The sequence below is a fragment of the Solea senegalensis genome, linkage group LG11 (genome assembly GCF_019176455.1).
Source record: "Solea senegalensis isolate Sse05_10M linkage group LG11, IFAPA_SoseM_1, whole genome shotgun sequence".
NCBI classification, from domain to species: domain Eukaryota; kingdom Metazoa; phylum Chordata; class Actinopteri; order Pleuronectiformes; family Soleidae; genus Solea; species Solea senegalensis.
The window spans coordinates 11,386,809-11,411,620 of NC_058031.1; the positions used below are offsets into that span (position 1 = coordinate 11,386,809).

The window sequence follows — 24,812 nt, forward strand, 5'->3', positions numbered from 1 at the left end:
TGACGGCGTATTCTGCGTGGACTCTAAACCACCAGCATGCCACTCAAAACTGTAAATATGCAGAAGTATTCAGGCCCAATGTGTGAGAATTAGTGACATCTAATGGTGAGACTGCAGATTGTAACAAACAGAGAACTCCTCTGCTTACCTCTCCCTCCCCCAGCTGCCTCGCGGAACTACGGTGGCCTACACATACCAGAAAGGATGTCTGTCTCCTTTGTTTGCGTATTAAGCTGTCACTACTGGTTTGACCATTCAGGCTGCTTTAGAAACACAGTGGGAGCAAGATGGCAGCCGCCATAAAGTAAGTCCCTTTGCCTTAAGTACATATAATAATGATAATAATTACAAACTTTATTTCTATAGCACTTTTAATACAGGGATTGCAGCTCAAAGTGCTTCACATTAAAAAGGAAAAAAAAGCAAATACAACACAGAGTGGAATAAAATAGGAAAAGAGTCACAATGTTAAAAGCAACAGAGGAAGATTATCAGTTACCTCACATTTGTTGAAGCATTTTTCCACTGCAGACATTTGTTTTTCTTCCTAAGGGGCAGTGATGTGTTTTAGGTTCACTAACTTTCAGTGTGTTTGACTCATTTTTCTGGCACAAACTGTATAGGGCTGTATAGGACATGTTTAATCGTTAATAAACTGCCTCTGCTCTAGAACACAATGAGAAATCATAAACCTTTTTTATTAGTTATTGTGGGTCAAAAACAAATCTTTGCTCCGGCAAGAGTTTATCGATTAGTAACTGACAACCACAAATCAGATGGATTTTTTTGGACAGAGCAAGATATCATCGTTCCGACAATATTCTGACATGTTTTGACTTAATTGAGAAAATAATGGACAGATGAATCCATATAAAAAACTATAAGTCACTTTTTCGTAACATAATCAGTTAATTTTAAAAGTAACATTCCACAACACAGATGGCGGCTCAAGCCTTTATTGGACTGGATAAGCAGAATCTGATTTGGGCACTTGATATACAAATGTAGAATTATAGATTGCATTCATTGTATTATATTATATTATATTCATTGTAATTTTTTTTTACACCAAACCAATGTCACTCATCTTTTAACCATAGAGGGCAGTGAAATTACAAAGGTGGCCTGGTGTTAAATTTTACTTTCATACTCAAAGTGAAGTACTTTGTGTGGTGATACTGAACTTGAGTTGAAAAAATAACAAAACACAACAACAGACATTGTATACAAGTGAACTAACAAATACAAAAATAGAACAGATGTGAGCTAAATATGCAATGAAATACAACCAAATAAGTGAAGATAAACCCTTTTTTAGTTATCTAAATACATGTTCAAGTGCAGCAGCTCCAGAGTTGGCTCACCAGGAGGAACCACGCAGCCTCTTAGTTCCCTTGGCTAGAATATTGGACTTTTGTCAAGAAACACTCACTGTCACACACTGCACCTGTAAGGTTTACAGCGGGTATCTGATTTTACTTTTCCCCCAATTTGTGATCCTCATCACTGAGTATCAGATCGGCTCATCCCCACTGATGGTGAGGGCGATGAGAGAGGATGAGCATGAGACACACTGGTTAATAAATAAATAAAAGTGCCCTTAGGTAGCTCTTGAAGTGGATGAAAGTGACTGCAAACTGCTGACACTGCACAGAAACGCACCCTCTAGACCAAACAACCCCAAACAAAGCTGCATCGCTCGCCTGCTGTGGCCATTTATCTGCAGCTATGTGAGTTATGTGTGCTTTCAGGTCAAGGACGCACAGCAGCGTAATAAACCCATCCTTGTGACTCCTTCTCATTCTGACTGCGTGATGATGATGCTGCTGCTTCTGCCGCTGATGATGATGATGATGATGATGCTGCGCACCGCACTGGCTCGCTTTCAGCCAATCAGGCCGGCCGACAGCAGCCGCAGCAGGAGCGAGAGGAGGAGGGGGAGGAGAGAGAGAGAGAGAGTTCGTCACAGCTATCGGACCGTGCAGCAGCAGCAGCAGCAGTAGCAGCAGCAGCAGCAGCAGATCACATTCTTCGTGTGTGGAGGCGCAGCGTTACGCACAGGTTCATGGACTTCTGACTGGAGCGTTTAAAGAGAATCATCTTCTCCTCCTAAAGGCGCAGCATCTTTTTCATCTAACTGTCATCCATGAGATTCTTCAGGCTTACCTTCAAGTGCTTCGTCGACTGCTTTTGAATCCCCTCTTGTCATCGGCTGAACTGAACCGCGCGGCGCTTTGTGACATTCCCCTCCCCATCTCTTGGCTGAGCTGAGGGTCTCCAACGTGTGATCATCAACAAAAACTGCGATCCTGATCCTTTTTTTTTTCCAAAAAAAAGAGAGAGAGAGAGAAAGAAAGAGAGAGAGGGAGAAAGAGAGATAAAATTGTTACTTCAAGAAGGCATAAATAACAAACTCAGAGAGAGAAAAAAAAACAAAACAAAAGGGAGACATCCTGAGCTCTGCACAGCTGCCTGTGTGTCTCTGTGAGCCTCTTTTTTAAATCATAACACCAGCAGCATCAGGCTCAGACAGCAAAAAGAAGAAGTAGAAATAAATCCAAGTATTTTTTCCTACCAAACAACATGTCACCTGAAGTGGAAGAGAACAGTCAGGGTGAGTATAAATATAAACTGAATGACCTCCACTGTCTTTCTTTTATTTTTTTTTCCTCCCTCCTCGTGATTTATGATTTATTAATGCAGCAGCACAGCCTCCCTCTACAGTATATTCATCACCACCACATTATAAATACACTCTTGAGGAGATCTAAATATACACAGACCCTACTCAACTGCAGGGGTCTGAAAGCTATAAATGTGCTGCCGGAACAGGTGTCACTCCTCATGACTTCAGAACACAACACATACACATGCATCTTAATATATCACTGTACAGTGTGAAGTCAGTGTGGTCAGGATCTGTTTACACTGCCAGGACTTTATTTTTGACCCCATTCATGTCCAAGGACAATAGATGTGTCCTCTTGTTGCCGTCCTGTGAAGAAAAAGTGCTCAATTTTATATATGATATGGTAGAATGAGGCTGTGTGAGACTGCGTGACCTTCACTTTAGTTCAAGTTTATTGTTATTATGCAACACAGTGTCCTTCAGAGGAGACAGAGACTTTTGCCAAGTTTTTCACTGTCGGCCAAATAATCCTAAATTGACACATTTGTGTCCTCAGAAAAGTCAATGAAATGTTTTTTTGCATCCAAAAGTTGAGGTGACGAAGTTTGGTTTTAGTTTTTATTTTGAATATTCAGAATTTCAGAGACAGCCTTTTATAGACAGATTTATCATTTTAATTGATACAAATAATTTTGGATTTCTGAGAATATATATACAACAGAATATATATATATATATAAATATATATATATATATATATATAACAAAATCATTTGTAAAACACTGACTCTCATTGACGTCCATTCACTTGAACAGCATAACCACAGTGCTATCGCTAACCTTAACCATTACCACACTTCAAAATCTTAGCCCTAAATTTAACCAGTGCCTCAGAATCGAGGTTCTGCCTTATCTGGACCAGGTTTTGGTCTCCAATCTGAGGACTACTGGTCCTGACAAGGTAACAAATAAATACACGCACACTCCCTCTCTCTCAAACTGCTCTGATCTGGATTCAGCTGCCTTGCTTTGCAGCCAGCACAGAGCGGCTGACATTGATCATCACAGACATGGCAGCAGTGGAGAGATGACGCGTCACATTTATTTATGTGTTAGAGCCTCTGCCAGCATGTATTCATTGTCATGTCTGTGTGTGTGTGTGTGTGTGTGTGTGTGTGTGTGTGTGCGTGTGTGGCATACATAGAGGAGGAAGCTGTGCCGCTTGAGATACGCCTGTAACCTTGTGCTCTCTGCTGTGTCGTACTGCAGCACACACTAATCACTCTTGTCTGTGAGGCAGACAGACAGACAGACAGACAGAGAGAGGGAATGAACATCATCGGGGGAGGGTTCAGCGGTGGCAGGAGAAACCGTGAGAGGATTTCAGTCCAATCATTAGCTGTGAAAACACAGGGATTGCACATAATTTGAGGCGTGTTACTAAGGTTTTCACTGACATTCAATGACATTGAGGCGTAAACGTGCAGTCGCACTCCTCGGCCATGGCCCAGGACACGTGGTGGGAAGTTGTGTGTGAGTGTATTTTAGATAAGAGTGTTGTTAAAATATTGTCTGCAGATATTTTATTAGTGTTACTCAGCAGACCAGTTCCTGGTGTCTTATCTGCTCCTGTTCCTCCCCCTTCCTGTCCTACTTTCACATCAGACCCTTTATTTTTTTTCCATGTGATCTTTTCCTGTCCAGGTGATGTCAGTCTGTCCCAGCTTGAGGCCGGGGCCCTGTCTGAGGAGGAGAGCGGAGGGTCAGCTCGCCCTCTGGTGCCTGTGCCTGGAGGGGGCCCGGGGTGTGGTGAGGGTGGAGGAGCTGGCCCGCCGCAGTCCCAGGACGGGGCTGCAGCCGGGACTGGAAATGGGGTCGCAGTACCAGTGGTGGAGAGAGAGACCTGGACCAGACAGATGGACTTCATCATGTCCTGTGTGGGCTTTGCCGTCGGCTTGGGCAACGTGTGGCGTTTCCCTTATCTCTGCTACAAGAACGGAGGAGGTGAGCGTCAGGATCACTGTGAAAACCATGAACACACGAGAATGTCTATGACAGAATCTCCTGAAAAATCGAACCAATCACACACATGTCCTTCCCGTCCAACGGCTTTTTCTAATGTCTTTACACGCCATTACTACAACCAGCACACTGTCCATCGCTCTGCATACGCCCCCTCCAGATCCTTGGTCTGATTGGCTGTTGGTCACTCCAGTTACATTTTCATCTACGTTCATTTCATACTCAATCTCTTACCCTTTCCATCATTGATTCTCGATTTAACGGCTTTGTTGTTTGATCCATGAAATATCAGAAAGTAGTGAAAAATGACTCATTTAAAATGACAATGTCCTCAAATGTCCAGTTTTGTCCGCAAAGCGAAGACATTGAGGAGCAAAGAAACCTTAAAGATTCACATTGAGGAAGCTTTAAGAAGATTGAATTATTTAACAGAAACATTCAAACCGGTTAAAGCTGGGCTAGGTAACATGCTTTTGGTACTTTTTCAGCACAATGTGAATTAGAGCGATCCTTCATCCCAAATGTTTATAAGGAATGACCTGTGGATGGAAACCCAACTATTATCTATTTCGCTAGCCATTCGGTCTACTGTAGCTTTATTTGTTCATGCAAATTGTCTGTTGCAGCTCTATTTCCCAATGATATGCAACGCTGACTTTTTCAAAAGCCACAAAAATACTCGACAACAACAACAACAACATGACTGCCAGTGAGGACACACAGTGTTAAAAGCCATTTAACAAAAGGCTAATCAAACATAACCTATGCCTGCTGAAGGGGTGGTGTGGCTCAGTGGTTAAGACCCTACTTTGTGTACCAAAGACATCATGGTCGCAAGTTCGATTCCACCCCTGGCTAATTGTACTTGATTCCATTGTAAGTCGCTTTGGATAAAAGCGTCTGCTAAGTGACATGTAATGTAATGTAAAAAAGTCTCTGATATCTGGTCTCAGGTTTAGCTCAGCGTTAGACTGAACTTTGTAAACCGCTCACTTCGCCCCACCAAAGTCCATGGAGAAAATGAGCCAGTTTACATCACGGCACGCAGGAATGTTATTTTGTGCTTTTGTTTTTGGAAAAACAGATTACAGATTTAACAGATACACAGGTTTACCCGAACAAGGCAGCAGTAGACGAGCAGCTCCTTTGTCCATGTGAGCTAAAAACACAGGTTTTTGCTCAATGGAATTTGGTGTGGAAGAGTCAGCAGTAGTTAATAAACGTCCATTTACAGGCTTTGCAACAGAGAGATAATTCAGTGAATACATTCTAAAGATATCATAGACTTAAATAAGCATTGATTTCTATAGGCGAGCCTTTAGTCACGTGTCTCAAACCTGCCTTTCCTTGTCTCCTTCCTTGTCTTCCCTGAGAGCTGGTGTCCATGTTTCACAGCGGTTCAGCACGGTCACTTTACAAAACCTGAACTACTCCTTTAATGACTCTTGGTGGTTGTGCAGGAGGAACCAAAGCATTGGAATTCAAATATTCAGGGTGTGGTACGAGAATACAGAGTGAGAAAAACAACATTTAAGGAAACAAGACTTCTAGAACATGTTCTTGAGAAAAAGTTGTTCCCCCCTAATTGAAGAATCTTCCTGGTATTTCGTCAGACTGAGAGGCTCCTCACATTGGGTCGGACAACACTTTTCTTGTTATGTTGCGCAACAGACTCAGGACTCAGGACTCAGGACACGTTGTCCTACAGTTGCACTGCTGCTGAACTCTCACTGGAGTTGAAAGGAGCTGTTATTATACTTTTTTCCTATATCCTCTCCCTGTCCATCTGTGCCAGTTCAGTCCATGGTGATCGCTGCCAAATGCAGGTTCTGGCCTTGACTGGTTCTTATCTCTGCCCAACCCACTTTTGCTATTTTCTTTTTTACGAGGTGCCCATTTGAAATGAAATGGAATGGTATGACACGTACTGTGCATACGTGTGTGTTCCTAAGTCCAGCTCTCTCTCTCTCTCTCTCTCTCTCTCTCTCTCTCTGTCATGTCTGTGTGGGTCTTGTGACCCATGGCTTTGATACCCACCTTCTGGTATCGTATAACAATGGCCTGCCTCACACAGTGCCCGCCCCCCGCTCCCTCCACCTCCCTCCTTCCTGTGCTCCTGCCCGGCGCTCACGTAGTATACAAAGGTGTTCTCTCCCACTCTTGCTCTTGATAAGGAGGCGTATGGAAAGGTTGCACAATAACCGTCCTGTGAGCGTGTGCCGAAGCCCTTTCCGCCACTGTGCCCGCTCTTCATTTCACACCCTCGATGAATCTAGGGCGTCCACATCGTAATACAATGAATGTCTCAGATGAGGTCCAGGTTGAAACTGTCAGCGACGCACTCCACTGGAGGCAGTGAGAGACGAGGATTAAGACTTGTAAAATCTCATTTGTTTACTTGTTACTCGACTGTGTGTGACAGATCCAGTCTCACAATTAGAGAGAAGTTTACGTTGTGGGTATTGATATTTAATGTAAATACCATTTTTCTCCAGTCATTCCATTCAACGCCTCCCATTGCATCTCTCTCTCTCTCTCTCTTCCTCCCACCCCTCTCCCTCTTAGTCTCCCGCTCACAAGCGTTTCCTTATAAGGCTGCAGCCCTTCTGGTCACACAGAGTGACACAAAGAATGATGGACTGAGTGAAGCACCAATTGTCAATCAATGGCGCAGTTGCAGAGACGCACGGGGTCGATGCTGTGGAGTGAGACATTGTTGCGTTGGTTGAACCTCCTCTGCCACCACAGTGCTGCATTGTCCCAGTTGTTTTTTGTTTTTTTTTATATATTTAATCTCTCCCTGTGTCCCTTTTCTGTGATCTATCCATCTCTCTGTCCTTTCTTCCTCTGCCTCTACTTGCTCTGCGTCATAGCTGGTCATGTGACTCCTCCCCTCCCATCTGCGCACTGTGGCGGCATCACCCAGTTACATTATCAATCAAACCTTTCGCTGTTAAGTGAATTAAAAAGTCTCATTTGCTTCTCTCTCTCTCTCTCTCTCTCTCTCTCTCTCTCTCTCTCTCTCTCCCTCTGCTGCTTTTTGCTGATTGCAGCTTCTGCTGCGGAGCAAAGAGTCCGAGAGGAGATTATTTATAGAAAACTCTGACGCACAGTGTTTGTCTGTCTCTTATATTTTCATCGATTTGAAGGGTAAAACTAACGTGACAAATTTTGCACTCTATCAACTCTGTCTGTCTGTGGCGTGTTAGTGCAGTCCATTCACACCGCGAACATACATTTATCCAATGGATTTAATCCCTAAAATGTGTAGAATTTGGTAAGAATCTTATTAATAATATGGATTATTACAATTAATACTCAATTTTCTGTCACTTTGTCAACACACCTGCTTGGAGAATACACCTATTGTGGTAAATGACAAAAAGTCTAGCAAAACTAAGGTCATTTTTGCAGCGATATTGACGTTTTGTTTTGTTACTACACTTTGAAGTGAAAGAATCCAATCTTGTGGTTGATTTTGATAAGGAATGTATTGATTTCTCATTAGCATTTCATATTTTAAATGCAAACCTTATGTTCATGTGGAACAGAGGTCATTTAGAGAAATACTTCATGCTTTGTTATTCCTATAAAGGAGACAAACATTTACCATTTGATGCACTGTACCAGGTTATATCTTAAAGGTACAGTGTGCAAAATGTAGCATTTATTGGTGGAAGGCAACAAACAAATATATTAAAGGCTCATTCTGAATAACGACATGACACAGGACATATAATACAAAATCAGCATAATTGAGCAGTTTTTGGACTTTGAACATTGTTTTTAATATTGTTACAGCCAACGATGAGAGTCTCATCACTGTCCCTACTTGGTAACAGAGTCACCATGTGATGAATGTGTACGCTGTGTGTCGCAGGTGTTTTCCTGATCCCCTACTTGTTGATCGTGTTCATCGGGGGAATCCCAGTCTTCTTCCTGGAGATTGCACTGGGACAGTTTATGAAGCAAGGAGGTGTTTCTGCCTGGAACATCGCGCCCCTCTTCAAAGGTACTTTTCTCTTTTTTTACGTCAACGAGGTCAACAGTTACATTGTTGTTGTAATGTCATCACAAAGTAGCAGTAGCAAGATGCCGAAGCATTTCTGTTAATAAGTGATAACCTCTGCTTGTAAAAACACTGCATTTTGGTTGAATGCTATTGTGCTCATTGTTTTAGATGGGGAATCATTTTTCTACGAAAGCAGCATCAACGTGAGAGAGAATAATTGTTTTTTCTTAATTTCCATTATGTTGTGCAATCAGTATAAACATCACAAGGTCACGTTTAAGTCAGCTTTAGTTTAACGGACAATGCATTTCCTCTCTGTGTGTCAGTCCTGAGGAGTGACAACTCTCTAAATTTAGATTGAAATATTATTTTTGAATAATAACAAATGTTTAAATGTTGTGCTGAAGGGTCTTAGGTACTTATATTGTCACACCACTGATGACTTGACATGTTTAACTCATGAAGAATAGTTCCCATATGTGTAAAGCAGTGATATGCAGAGAGGTTCATGACTGGGGAGGCACTGACTGCTCTGGAGTTAGATGTACAAATAAGAACCCAAAAAAGAAGCTTATATTTCATATTATGACCCTAATTTAAACATTTAGTTGTTTTTAAAACGTTTAATTATGATTAAATCAATTCCATACTGTTCAAAAATACAATGGCAAGAAAAACAAAATAATATTATTAATATAAGGTCAAATTCAAATTTTCATAATTTAAATGGTTTTTTTTTGGCTGAAAATCGTGTATTGTCTTACCTTTATACATAGTGACGTGCACCTGTTACCCGGTGTGCCTACGGGGCTCAGCACTGCTCCCTATCAGTGCGCCGCGGTGCTTTCTGCCTCACCCTGTGCATTTGCGGCCGATCAGAAAGACTAAATAGGTCACACACATTGATTAAATACATTAGAGAGACGGCACGTACATGTGTAATCAAACGTGTATATTGGCGATATAAAGAGAGGCAGCAATGGACATGCGCCAACTGCCCCCGTCAGTCAGTGTGTGCGGCACAGAGTGGAGGCACAGCTGATTTTGACCATAGAAATGTTGAAATCATATATCATATATCATATTAATTTTCTTTTATTCTTTTATTTTACTTGTCATGATTACTTGTTGTCTTCTCTCCCTCTCTGTCAGGTCTGGGCTTGGCCTCAATGGTGATCGTATTCTTCTGTAACACCTACTACATCATGATTCTGGTGTGGGGCCTCTATTTTCTGTTCCACTCCTTCACAAACCCGCTGCCCTGGGCCACCTGTGGTCATCCCTGGAACACTCCCAACTGTACACTGGACTTCCGGCGCGCCTGCCACAACCGCAGCGCTGCCCAGGCCACTGCAGCCCCACCGTCCAACCTCCTCGCCTCCGCGTCCCCACTGAATCTGACCTCAGCTCAGCTTTTCCTCAACGGCAACTGCTCGGAGTCCGAGGGCATGCGCTCCCCAGTCATCGAATTCTGGGAGTATGTTGTCGCTTTATTCAGACTTTATTCAGAACTAGAGAAGCAAGTCAGTTTTGTAATGTAATGTAATTTGGTTTTGAAAACAAACCATTATCTACTGCCAAAGATCATTCATTCACTTCATTCAGAAAAGAAACACTGGAAAAGAGAGAAGAGCTTCTTTGGTTCAGGAGCTAAAAAAATTTTGTACCTCACCTCTTCAGGGCAGACTTCAGGTTGTCCTTCAGACAAGCTTCTAATATGATGTCAGTTAACGTTTGCCTGATGATTCAACACAGCATGATGTCAGTTGTTTATGGACGATATGTGAAACTGTCTGCAGCGCAAATGACGTCACAGTTATAATTCTGGTGGCATTTACAGTACAAATCCTCTAAAAGTGTCATTTGACTTCCAGGATGAACTTAAAATGGTTATGTTGGTAACTTTTTATCTCCGCGTTCTCCTCGCAGGCGTAAAGTGCTCCGTCTGTCTGGTGGCCTGCACGAGCCCGGTGACATCAGCTATGAGATGGTCTTATGTCTCATGGCCACTTGGGTCATTGTTTACTTCTGCATGTGGAAAGGCGTTAAATCTACTGGCAAGGTAAAGCGTTTCACGGCTGTACAATTTCACAGTGCTTTAATGTCACATGTCAGTGTTTTTTCGGGGGTTTATGAGTGTATAGATTCACATTACTGTCACATAAAATGTTTGCTGGTCTCTGGCGTCAGGGTTCATGCAGGTTTAGACCTTTTATTTGCATGGCTTCACGTGAAATAGTTAACGTAACTGCAGCATTTCACCCCCTTGACCCCAAAATCAGCTTTGGTATAGTGAGAGGATAAGTGTCTAGACTGAAACACATGAACACAAGTGTAAGCACACACATGTTTTTGTCTTTATATGAACATTAACTGCTTTGCAAGTTGCTCCCCCCCCCCCGTTCTCTCACGTGTAATGATAGCTATACCAAATCTATATGCAGCTTAAAACTGTGGTGCGTAACTTTTAAAACTATACTAATTTCCACTGGATTCAAACCATTGTCAAATGAGTTGGCACTATCAGGTCTACACAACTCTCCCTGTGTTTCTTAGGCTACGTTCCATTTACATTATCCATTTACTATTTACATTATTGCAACTTGGATGTCGGAGCTGGGAGTTAACCCCCCGAGTTCACTGTGTTCCTGTTGAACACAGTCTAGTCTCAGGCTAGCCATTGTTAGCCAATGGTTAGCCAGTACGACTGATTTAATATGAAACAAATGCATCGCTCAGGTGACGCTTTGTCGCTTTGTCGCAGGTGAAATCAACAACCTCCGGGTTTCTGAGTCGGAAATCTGAGTTCAGGTTCCGTTTCAGAAGGGAAATCATCATAAAACCCAGTCGTTCATCCGTTTGACAAGATGAATACTTCTTGTCCCCGCCCGCACCTGCGGTGCCGCTGTACACGTACAAACGCTCCCTCAGTCATGAAGACCAAACAGAGGCAGAATAAAAACCAAAACAATCACCAAAAAGTTACGCACTGCAGCTTTAATGTTTCAGTCGGGTTATAAACTTGTATACTTTACGTACACGTTGTTTTCAGTGACTTCCATTGTTAGTGTAAAAAATGTGTTAACTCATTATTTTTAACGTGCCAACAATGATTCATCCTTATTTTGTAGCATATGGAGCTGTTTGTGTTTGAATAACCTGTGTCTCCAGAGCTGCTACAGCTCGGGTGGGGTTAAGGAGACCAAGGGGCAGCCAGCTGTAAGCCGATTAGAAACTTTCCACAATGTAGGTGTTTTAAATCTGCCCATGTTCGCCCCCAGATCAAATATGTGCGGTCTCAGCACTCTGCTCTCACCACACTGATTTAGCTCGTACTTGCTTCTTACTAGGTAGCATGGGGGCTGCTTTCTCAGCTTAACAGTGACAAAGGCTATACATTCTGAAAAGGTCTTCCACAAACCCCTGCTATTGCAGGAGGTTTACAAATTGTCTGGCTTTCCATTTACAGGCTACCTTTTCTCCAAAGTAACATGACAGGGCCCATTACACATCTACAGGAAGGACCTAATGGGCTTCTTCTTAAGACATGAGTATTTGCAAAGCAGGTAATTGCTTAATCAAAGTAATAAAAACATGCTTATGCGGTGTTGCATTGAAACATTTGAGCATAGCTGATGGACCCTGTTAATAAGCACTAAACTTGTTCAGCTAGCGTGTTAAATTCATCATATAATCATATCCTTTTGTGCACTTAACTCAGGTAATGTGAGGAGTTTAAATGTTAAGTGTGGAATTTTATACTTTTAACTTAATGCAAGTCAATGCATAGCACTCACTATTCACCTCCCCACCCCTCCAAGTGTAGCCTTGACTTATGTTGTCACGACATGTACTCCACAGTTCCCTTTCTTTTCCGTCTTTCTGTAGGTTGTGTACTTCACGGCTCTCTTCCCATACCTGGTTCTGGTCGTTCTTCTGGCCCACGGAGTCACTTTACCTGGAGCTATAGATGGTATTGTTTACTACCTGAAACCAGACTGGTCCAAACTTGGTGAAGCCCAGGTATAACTTTTGCACAAGAGTGCATTTCGTTACACAAGTCATACATAGTCTCTGTCTATAGTGTGTGTACGTCTAGATGGATTAAAGGCACAGTAGGCAGAATTGTTCCGGTCATGCATGGGCAAAAATACAGTGAAATGTATTTTTAAAGTAAAGTGAAAATAAGTGAGTGTATTTTCAAATGACTAAAAATACTAGCTACATTAAGTCACCTTGCACTGAATCAATTTCCTCTCTAATCTCAACAAGTTTGGTCAAATGAAAGTCATCACCATCTTATGATGTCATTACATTGTTTCAAAGAAGTATTTTTTTTAAAAAGGAAATACAAAAATACACAACGTTTAATTATTTATATACAAAATATGAAGGCATTTATCAGAAATGCTGCCCATCCATGGTTCTGGTGTCTTTGATCAACTTTTCAGCATAATGTAAATTAAGCAATCTGAGAGAGAGAGAGAGAGAGAGAGAGAGAGAGAGAGAGAGAGAGAGCCACACACATTTTAAGAGCTTTTGCAGCTTTGTTAATTCTGTCCCATCATGGGAGGTTTTTAAAGGGAGGTTCACTGACAGAGCAGGTGCTCCTGTTAGCTGGGATGATTGCTACTCAAGCACACACCTGCATACGCCCCAAAGAAACCTCAAAAAAGGAAAAGAGTCTCAAAGAGAGTAAGGCACAGACATTCTGAGATGGACCTCAGATTATCCATTATCTGCCGTGTATGAAACAGAAATGTTTGTCTGTGCTCGGGTGGCGAGGGGAGCTCCCGAGAGAAAAATCAATTTTAACCGTATTAAACGCAACAATGGCAGATTTTTCCTCGCGATCTTGCCTACTGCTGCTTTAAGCTCACACAGTTTTCCCCCCTGTGACAGGTGTGGATTGATGCAGGCACTCAGATATTCTTCTCCTACGCCATCGGCCTGGGTGCTCTGACTGCACTGGGCAGCTACAACCGCTTCCATAACAACTGTTACCAGTGAGTTCATACACAACATAAAATCAGACACCGCTGTCACTGGATGGAGGCCAGCGTCAACACAAACTCTGTCCACTGCTGTGGAACACTAAACACACCGTGAAGATAGTATTCCCACTGGATTTAAACCTTCTGTCATGACTCACACTTGCTGAATTAAAAAGATAGCGTGAATCCTCTCTGATAATAATAGAAGGATTAGCCTCTATCCTCCCTATAGGCGCTCTGTTTTATTTCGACAACTGCTACAATAGAAGGTCAATCATTCCGATCATTCCTGTCTTTGTGAAAGCTCTTCATAAAGACGGGATTGTAGACGTGTGTTTGTGCACATGGCCGCTGAGCTTAATAATCTTTCCCCTTCATACACAGACAGATGTGTAAATAATATTCAGACGTTTATGAGCTCCTCAGCATTAGTGGAGATAATTGAATTCACTTGCTGCTTATATTTGGAATGTCTGTAATAGCAGCAGTATAGTGGATATCCTGCCATCTGGCATTTTCTCTGTCTTGACCTTAATTGGAAGTTAAAAGATGAGTTGAGATAGTGAGGTATGTCCGCTCTGCTCTGTTTCTCATGCACACACACACACACACACACACACACTCACGCTTGCTCAAAGTAGCGCAGGAACATCCTGGGAAACATGTATATAAATTGCTCCCAAATGTCAGTGTATTTAGGACTCGGGACCATGCTTTGGGGACTTGTTGACTTTCAAACCACTCTCTTTTTTTTATCTATTCTTCTCGTGTCACTCAGCCTATAAAATGTCTGTAAATTACATTTCATATTAGGAACACAGCAGGAGATTGTCTGGGTCAGCTGCGTTTACAACAGCAGGAGGAAACTCTGTAACGTTCAGGCCAGGAGTGGTACTTGGGCGGAAGCTCACCCACTCACTCACCCAACTCACCCACGTGAAGTCATGCTGACATTTTCTGAAATTTTGACGAGGGAGTTGGCTGGAAAAGATTCAGCGTACGTGAGATAATACACAACCCCCGTCCAAAAATAAACATTAGTAGTTTGGAGATCTTTGCTGTGCAAACACACATTTATACGAGTGCACCTTTGTTATGCAGAAAATAACATGTTTCACCCCCTCCAGGGAACGATATCTGGTAAAGTTGCATGACCAGTTTGCTAATGCTAATGTGCTAAGCTAAAATTTGCCACGCGTCAATGACTTAATGCAAAACTTTATGCACTGAATTGAAAAGTTAGCAGCATGCTAAACATCTGCACACGAATATCCAAAGATTCTGGTTAAGGGAACACAAAGCACACAGTTAAATGTTATAGTCGGTTAAGTTTAGGATTGTTGTTGTGTGTTAGTGTGTGAACTTCAGCTCAAAGCAACAATTGACCCAAAGTACTTTTTGGTTTGTACAGTAGGTAAATACTGTATTTATTTGTGCACAAAAACTAGAATTTTGCACCCTTACTAAAGTTGTCTTGATTCAACAGCTTTGTTTTGTAGCATAGAACAAGCATTATCGCCAATTATAGACTTTTAATAATTGCGGTCTTATCCCCATAAATCCACTCTCACTCGTTTCATCCCCTTCCGCCAGAGTAGCTTTCTGACAGTCGACTGAGCAGAGGTCACTGTTATAATAACCATCGTGATGCAGCTGATGTTAAAAGGCAGGATTCTTGGCTGGTGCAGCCAGTAGTGGACTTATCAGAATAAACTGAAGGTCATTGCTCACTGTGCTGACCCAGTTGACTTAGTAAATAAAACTGTTGCCATATAACAGTTGGGTTCAGTCATCCCAGTCCTAAATCAGACATCTAGTCTCTTTATATAGTGGGGCACTAAAAATAATGGACAAGAATTAAACAGCTTGATCAGGGGAAGGGAATTGGGCTTGTAAGGCCGGGTCACACCCTGGGCAGTTGGCCAGTCCATCGCAGGGCCACATATAGAGACAAACAACCATTCAGCCATTCACTCTCACTCTCACACCTACGGTCAATTTACCTGATCCCAATATTGCATGTTTTTGGACGCACACACACGGGGAGAACATGCAAACTCCATGCAGAAAGGCCCTTGTTCCAACCGGGGCTCAAACCCGGGGTCTTCTTCCTGCAAAGGCAAGAGCGCTAACCGCTCCCATTGTTAATCAGACACTCTTAATTGACCACATCCACATCCAGTTTACTCCTAGTGCTGGTCGCAAGCCCGGGTAAATGGGAAAGCTGTGTCAGGAAGGACAAAAATCTCCATGGAAACCACTGGAGAGGGAGAAATGGAAAGAAAAAAATGAAAATGCAGTTTTCTTAAATTCGAGTTTTTCCTGAAGACAAGACAATAAGAGAGGCACAGTGAATGGTAACAACTGTGAAGTACTGCGATTGGACGATCGGCAGAGATTATTAACTATTATGTAATATTATGTAATTCACTAGCAAATTAAATCTGATCCATTTCAGATATGAAATGTTTCACTTTGAAGGTTAAATGTTGTCAGAGCTCTACTCAGTGTGTGTATTTCTTTGTGTCGCCATTCACTTTTAATTGAATTAAGACAATATTTGAAAGAGTGAGCTTTCAGAGATATTGATTCCTGATTCAGAGTGGTATGTGGGCCTCTTGTTACAGGATATTATAATGCATCTTCGCTTCACAGTCTCAACCTTGCTCTTCTGTTCCCCTCCTCCTCGGTCTGCTCCTCGCTCTTCCTCTCCATACGTCTGTGTAGGGATGCTTTCGTCCTGGCCCTCATCAACAGTGGAACCAGCTTCTTCGCAGGCTTTGTGGTGTTCTCTGTGCTGGGCTTCATGGCTGCAGAGCAAGGCGTGGACATCAGTAAGGTCGCTGAGAGCGGTAAGAATAGAGCCTCCCCGACCACTTAACCACCAAAGTCTAGTATAAATACAAGACTAGTGTGAGGAAGAGCATTGTTTGATGGAGACACACATCCAAATGTTCATCATCGGTCAAACTACTGCGACATGATGCAGGTTTACGACGTTAAACGTGCGTTGTGACAAACAACCTTTATCAGTCTTTGGGTGCGCGAAGCACTTTGATATTACAAACCATGGCAGACGCATCACAGATGCTTACGCCGTATTTATTGAACACGTCGTTACTATGTTTAGAACTGAGCCGTAGAAACCAACACTTAAAGGTCCAGTGTGTAAAACGTAGGTGAAATAATTATACTGATACTGATTGCATGGTGTACAGTCACCTGATTGTATGAATTGTTGTTTTCCATCGCCCCAGAATGAGCTTTTTATTTTATTAATATCAGGACAGCTGATATAACTCACCCACACACATTGGACAGACTAAACGTCTTTTGAGTTTTGATGCAAACTGAAGGCTAACACACAAATGTAATGCTGTCTCATCTATATATGCAAAAAAAATAAACAATATCAAAACTGGGGCTGAAAAAAAACTTAAATTAAATTATACAATTAGTTCTATTTTTCACTGCTGTATGTTCTATGCCAGGGGTGTCAAACATACGGCCCGGGGGCCAGAACCAGCCCGCCAGAGGGTCCAATCCGGCCCACAAGATGAATTTGTTAAAATTTCCTAAACGTAATGTCAAATGCTCCAGATACCCGTGACTAAATGTTTGTGCCTTTAGAGATCCAGTGTGCTGTGTAAATAGTAAATTTAGGCATATTGATATTGTTGAAATTGCACTTATATTTCTCAAGAAAGTTCATGTTTTGTAAAATGATCCTTCATTAAATGTAAAACAAAGGAGAAAAAACAAAGGAGTTCTAGTTGTTCATAGGTTATTATTCATAAGGTTATTATTTGACTATTTTTACTGGTCCGGCCCCCTTGAGATCAAATTGTGCTGTATGTGGCCCCTGAACAAAAATGAGTTTGACACCCCTGTTCTATGCCAACAAAAATGGCAATTCATGAATGAAGAAACTCATATCTCATATATCTAATGTGGTAATCATGCAATACAGTGAATATTGACGTAAAAATATGTATGTATGTATATATATATATATATTTATATTGTGAATTAAATTGAATGAATTATTGATATAATTATGTGCAATTATTGCATTTATGACACAAGATATAATATGTGTCTGGATTGTCTTGCCTTTTACCTCAAATGTGGAGTGTGTGTGTGAAGCTTTGGCCTTGATATTTGATATTTGATGCCTCTCGCAGGTCCGGGCCTGGCCTTTATAGCCTATCCCAAGGCTGTAACTCTGATGCCTCTGGCACCACTCTGGGCAGCACTTTTCTTCTTCATGCTGCTCATACTGGGCTTGGACAGCCAGGTACGGATACCTCAAAGTTTATTTATAATGACCTGCTCCTTTATTTTTAATTCTGCTGCACTTTCAAACTTAATGTTGTGCAGATGTAGCAGCCGATCTGCATTCCTGCCTCTGTTTGCCTCATTTCCTCCCATTCTAACAGTCCAAACTCACCACGTCCAGTGTCAGCGTTGCATTTCTCTGCAGCCTGTTTGTTGTGTGTCTATTTGTGCCAATGCCTACATCCATTGTTTTACTGCCCAGGGATTTTGTCAATGAGCTTCTGTGTGATTCCCACAGAGAGAGTCTGTCTCCTCTGCAGTTCATTCAGTTACTCTCACTTTCCATTCTCTCTCCCTCTCTTATTTCTCCTCCGTCCGTTGCTCGCCGTAGCCGCGCTTGTCCTTCAGTGTTTCTGCCATTTCTAGTAAACTGTTAAAAATAGCTCCGCAGCTGGAATAAATACATAAGCGTTTATTGTGTCAGGAGGCTGAGGAGTGTGGTCTGAGCTGACGCACTGTCAGGTGCATCTGACACAGTGCAGTGCACTGGCTGAGAGGAATGTTAGTGGGAGTCATGGAAATGAGTCAGCAACAACGAAAATCTTTGTTTCATCCTTTACTTAAGCTTCATTTGATAGTTCTAAACTGGACATTTTGTTCACACACTGTCTTCCACTCAAAATGATATTAATACTGGTATTGAATAGAAACCCATTTGCAACAGTGTCATCCTCTGTGACGTTCACGGTGTCATTCATAACACTGTGACATTATTCATAACACTGTGACATTAACAGTGTTATTTAACACTGCTGACTGTTAATGTCACGGAGGTCTCAAACCCGTGACTCATGGGCCACATGTGGTCCCCCACATTGATTTCACGTGGCCCACCGCTTGATATCAAGTTATGAATTACTTCTGTTTGTTTTTTTTTACCAAATTGTTTTTTATAATGATAATGATGACACCTACCGAACATTTTTTTATTAGGGCCATATTGACGATAATAAAGTCGTAATATTGCGATAGTTTGCGATATGTCTACATCCACATGATGGGATGGCTAGTTCTGTTCATGCCGCAATTAATTGCAACACCAATGGCCTCAGTGTGTCATAATTTATCAACCCATTTGTTTCTGCTCAACTATGAAACCTCTATGAACAGCACACACCAATCACAGAGAGAGGATTTCCTCCAAGTCTGTGTGATTCCTTTTTCAGAAGAGACTCAGTTTCTTATACACAATCTTTTCAAACCTCTGATGCTGATGCTGAAGTTTCAAACTGAAGTACGACTTCACAAGATGCTCCACATTCTTCATCTCACCTGTCTGATCAATTGAGCGTTTCCTTGAAAATATTACGACTTTATTCTCAAAAACTCCCCTTTTTTCTGCAGTATGGTCCTAGTACTCTGCCTTTGTTTATTCCCAAAACAGTTTGACTTTAATTGTATTTTTTGCTTGACTGGCCCCCGCCTGACCAGAAAAAATTGGAGCAGAGGAAAACCAGCAAAACAAAACAAATATGCTTTAATCAATTCTATGCTGTAATATAAGGGCAAATTCGATTTATTTAAATTTAAACGTGTTTTTCTTTTGGCTGATCTCTCTCCCAATCTGGTCTTTCGCCTAATCCTTCTCCAAGTCCATGTTACCGACTATTTGCTGAGCAATTAAAATAATAAAAATATGCCAAGTCATGACAGAAAATAAACATTTGCAGTTACATTTTGTCAAGTTCTGTTCTAATCTTTATTACTGTTAAAAATATGTATGTATATTTGTGGTATTTAGTGGGTATTTATTGGGTACTGGTGGTTTGAAATTCTAGTATTGTTGTAACAACCTGACAAGACACAATGTAGGTCATGCATGTTCACACACTCAGAGGCCTGTGCCAGCCCGACCCCCCCTCGCCTTTGTGTTTCTTTGTCTCTAAGACCATCATTCACTCTCTCTCTCTCTCTCTCTCTCTCTCTCTTGTTTTCAGTTTGTCGGGGTAGAGGGTTTGATCACGGGAATCATGGACATGCTCCCACCTAAATCTGCTCTGGGCTCTCTGCGCCGTGAGGTGGTGGCAGCCATCTGCTGCGTCATCTGCTTCCTCATCGACATGTCTATGGTCACAGAGGTACGAGGTGTTTGGGACACATAATCGGGACATAAACTTGCAGATTGTAACACAAATAACTGATGCCGTTCAGAAACCGCATGTCTTGCGTGAGAATTTTGAAGCTGCAGTATAGGCAGGATGTCTAGGACAGTTGTGTGTTGAGTTTAATCCACAGGATATTAATTTGTGGCGCTCTGGCCTGAGTCGCTCGCCTCTCTTCAGATGAGCACAGACAAACACAATGTTTCATACACGGCAGATGACCCGAGGCCGTCTCTCCATCTGTGAGACACTCTGCCCATAGTGACACGTGTTTTATTGCATTCATTGTCCAACTCTCTTTGAGACTCGCTCCTTTTTTTCTCTCCACGTTTCTTTACAGTGCAGGGAGGTGTTGCCAGTGTTAGAGTAGCAATCATTCCATGGAACTGCCCTGTGATGGGACACAATTAGCGAAAGGCTGTAAACAGAGTGCGGTATCTCTCTCAGATAAATTGATTTACATTGTGCTCAAAGGTTATAATGGAACAAAATAATGACGCCTATTGTATCTGTATTCATAATATGAAAAAACTGATGTTTTGAATCAGGTTTAGTAGAATCTGTAAAAGATTATAATCTTTGTAGTTGTATTTTTCTTATTCTTCTTTTCTTAGTGTCTTGTATACGCTGTGTATTTCTGTAGCAGCACTACAGCGCCACACACAGGCCTGGCATATGTACCACAGCGTTGGAGTCGTTTTGGTGGGGCTTTTCATGTGGATGAAGGCATTTCTTGAAACAATGCCGTGTTTACGGAGACATTTTTAAGAGCATAAAAGAAAAATGTCATTCTGTGTGTGTCCCGTGTGTTTATGGAATCGAATGACAAGTCGAACGATGCTTCACTTTTCAAGCCCCTGGAAGGTATTTTAGGCAATCCTCCTTCACTGTTTACTGAATACTCAGTTGAGCGGACACGTTTGTTACCAGGATTGAACTGTGCTGAAATCACGTCACACACATAAACAATGAACGGGACGATCGCGTTTCTGACTGCTCTCTCTCTCTCTCTTTGTCTGTCAGGGAGGGATGTATGTCTTCCAGCTGTTTGACTACTACTCTGCCAGTGGCATCACTTTGCTGTGGCAGGCCTTCTGGGAGTGCATTGTGATCGCATGGGTTTATGGTAAGACAGCAACTTTGCAAACGCACAATGCAACACAACACAGAAAAGCACCACTGAATGCATCATCGCAGCGTCTTTATGTCATACCGTGTACTCTCCCAGGTGCAGACCGTTTCTTGGATGACGTGGCGCGTATGATCGGCTATCAGCCCCTCCCCTACATGAAGTGGTGCTGGGCCTACATCACACCTATTGTCTGCGTGGTAAGTGTTGTTCTATATTTTTCTGTACATTCTATCCACTAGTTTTTTTAGTTGTTTTTTTTTTGAAACTATGACATTTTTGTGCACATGTAGGGAGTGTTCCTGTTCCACGTGGTGAACTACAAGCCCCTGACTTACAACACCGTGTATACTTACCCTCTATGGGGTGAGGTGCTTGGCTGGGCATTAGCTCTGTCCTCCATGCTCTGTATTCCCGTCACTGTCCTCTACAAACTACTGCGCTGCAAAGGATCTTTGCGAGAGGTCAGTAGGCTCATTTGTGTGTTTGTACACCTTCCTTTTCTTTTGCTTGTGTCTCTGTTTTTAATCTTCATGCAGCCTTTAAAAAAAGTAACACTCAGCACTTTAGGTGCAAAAATGGTACCATTCCTAAAACTGCTCTAAAACAAAAAAATCTGATTATTTTAAGCAACATCAAAGCTGATCATAAAAGAAATCCTTTATTTTTAGAAAGTTAACCCTCAAAATAATTTTTTTTGTCTTATTTTTTCATGTCTTATTGTATATTGTATGAAGAAAACACAAAATATGCAATATTTTTCATATACAACACAGTAAGTACGGTCAGCATAAATCACAATTGATGAAGGACCAACCTTAACGCATTCTTTTTTTTCTTATGAATCACATCTAGCGTCCCACACACCTGGAGTGTGTCGGAGCTGCTCTCTCAATTGACGATTGTTAAAATGCAACTTTATTTAAAAAATAAATAAATTAAAAAAAGACTGTGGACCAGTCACTGTCAGGAAGTGAAATAAATAAATAGAGGAAACTGCAGCTGCTGAGGTGGTGCAAAATAATTCCAATGTTCTCTGAGTCACACAGTCTGGAGTTTGGACTTTTTGTGTGTGTCAAACACTGTAGCCTGGTTCCCGTATCTGTCCAACACTACTACACGGCCTGTAGGGAACAGAGAAAGCAGCTAAACTGGAACTCCTGCAAAGGGCAAATGTTGTTAGATTAGATTTGAAATAGTCAAAACAACTCTAAATGTCAAATTTGTAAAGTAACTTTGCTTTTGATTCTCAATCCGCCTGGTAAGAGTTGCTTTACATTGTTAATATGGACTTAAAGTGGAACTATGATCTGTGATGTCTTGAGATTGGGGCCTGTGACCACTCCCCCTGCTGTCTGTTCAGGGCCGCTGACCCAAAGTCCTCAGAATCTGGAGGTCTCGCAAAGTCTCAGGTCTCATGAGAAACACAAATTGCTTCATGGCACGTGTACACACACACACACACACACACCCTGGCCAGATACCGGCTATAAGATCAAGGCAGCAATAGTGTTATTTTAGACCAGCAAAAAAGAAGCAGCTCAATAGAGAAGACTAAATACATCACTCCAGGGAACTGCCCCTCACGCCCTTGTCTTTTTCCTCTGTGCAGCGATGGCAGCACCTGACCACCCCAGTGTGGGGCAGACATCACCTGGAGTACCTGGCCCCGGAGAGCGAGGCCAAACTGCTGCCGCCCGCCGAAACCAAGAGCACCCTTCTCTTTGAGAGCGTCATCTGAAGAGCGGAGCAACCCCACCCCCAACCTGCCCCTGACAGAACACACACACACACACACACACACGTCCAAAGTCATCCTCGACATCTGCACTCTGACATACCCAAACACACACAACCCACTCAAAATGCATGCACACCAACACCGGCCCAGTGATAGCAAAGTGCAGATCAGTTACGCACCTCACAGCAGTTTTAAAAGCTACAGCCCTGGACAAATGGACCAAAGATTAGATGGGAGAAGAACTGAAACACACACCCACATGTTATACAGTCATCGCCGGCTGATGCTCCCTCTCCTCTGCTTTCTGACGCTACCTCGCCAACTCGCCCCTCTTTCCAGTCCCTGCCTTTGTGCCGTTGTGTCACGTCTTGTTCTGTAAGTGTGACGTGTCCAGTGTAGTTGCGATATCTTCCCTCTCTGCGCCTCTGTGTTATAGTTCGGCAGCCTTTCGACATGTCATCGTGAGTGAACGGAGAATCTGTATTCTGGTCAAACTTAAAAAACAACAACCCTCATATCTGTTGCTTATATGCCATGGTCTGAGTGTGTGTGTGTGTGTGTGTGTGTGTGTGCACGCATGAGAGTGTACGTGTCTAATATGAAGAGAGAGAGTGTGTGTGTGTGTGTGTGTGTGGACTATGGCAGCGGTGTCTCCATTTACATGTAGCTTTGTGTATTCTCCTAATTAAAAGTAAAAAAAAAAAAATGAAAATACAACTTCCATTTGTACAAAAAGAAAAGAAAAAAAGAAAAAAGACTAACCCACCACTTAACTAACCAGTGTATTGTAGGGTCTGTGCATTAGTGTTAACAATATTTGGCGGGGATGATGATCAATATTTACACCGAAATTGAAGGAGAGAGAATCTTTTTGCAAAGGCAGGAGACGGGGATGTGCACGGGGGTGAAAGAGAATTTGATGCCATGTAAGGAAAGAAGCAATAAACGGCCAGATAAAGAAGGATCCTGATGTAGTTCTGTGGGCTTTTTTTTTATTTACATATTCATAAAACACACCGGGTACATGCAAATGACATTGGTACACTTTCATTACACCTGTACGTCCCAAGAAAGTTCTCACAGTCAAACATTAACAAAGCCGTTACCTGGAAGTGTCACGTGTCAGTGAACACAACAACAGTTGCAAGGAAATATGCCGCGTATTCGTTCATACTGGACAGTGTTTGTGTTGGAGTGGTGCTTTTGTGGACCTGATGACTAACAAACGAGACGCACAAGCAAGTTCAGGCCAGACCAGAAACATTGCGACACTGGCACTCACATTTATAAAGTAGGTCACTCCTCTTCTTACGGGAGAGAGCAAACAATCACGGCAGTTTAAAAAGAAACAAAAATAGATGCAACAACCAGGTTAAATGAATACATTTTAACTGTACAGCTAGACATCAGAGGAGAGAAAACAATGCCCGTAGTGTTCTCTCAATGAAAGTAAAGCCTCGTGGTTACCTTCTGTTAGGGGTAGGGACAGCTTCTGTCTTCTGCAAGATGTGACTTATCACAATGGGATAGATCGATGTCGTCGGACAGGACATAAATCCTTATGTATGAGGATGTACGAAGCTGCTACAATGATAATTAACTGCTGCAACAACCATAGCAGTGATTTCCATCAGGAATTAGGTGTGAAAGTCAGCTCAAAGGTCTCAGATTTCTTACTCCTTTTAACCATAAAACCATTAGGGTTTGTTCATTAAATAGTTCTCGGGTTGACTATCAGATTTGACTATAATGCCTAAGTTTTGCTATCATTCCTTTTGAGTCTTCTGTGATAAATGCTATTTGATTTTGTTGTGGTTTCATTTTGATTTTACAACATCAAACCTT

At 42.1% G+C, this 24,812-nt stretch overlaps 1 protein-coding gene across 1 annotated transcript; it reads left to right on the top strand.

Moving 5' to 3' along the window:
• Positions 1–2,250: 2,250 nt before the first annotated feature.
• On the top strand, positions 2,251–23,931 carry LOC122777490 (sodium- and chloride-dependent creatine transporter 1-like). Its single transcript, XM_044038781.1, has 14 exons — positions 2,251–2,614; positions 4,334–4,633; positions 8,532–8,663; positions 9,816–10,140; positions 10,593–10,725; positions 12,552–12,686; positions 13,566–13,669; positions 16,385–16,509; positions 17,842–17,954; positions 19,933–20,073; positions 21,121–21,223; positions 21,326–21,426; positions 21,520–21,690; positions 22,839–23,931. Exons 1-14 carry the CDS (start codon positions 2,584–2,586, stop codon positions 22,965–22,967), a joined length of 2,043 nt encoding a protein of 680 aa, XP_043894716.1. The 5' UTR covers positions 2,251–2,583; the 3' UTR covers positions 22,968–23,931.
• The last annotated feature ends 881 nt before the right edge of the window (positions 23,932–24,812 follow it).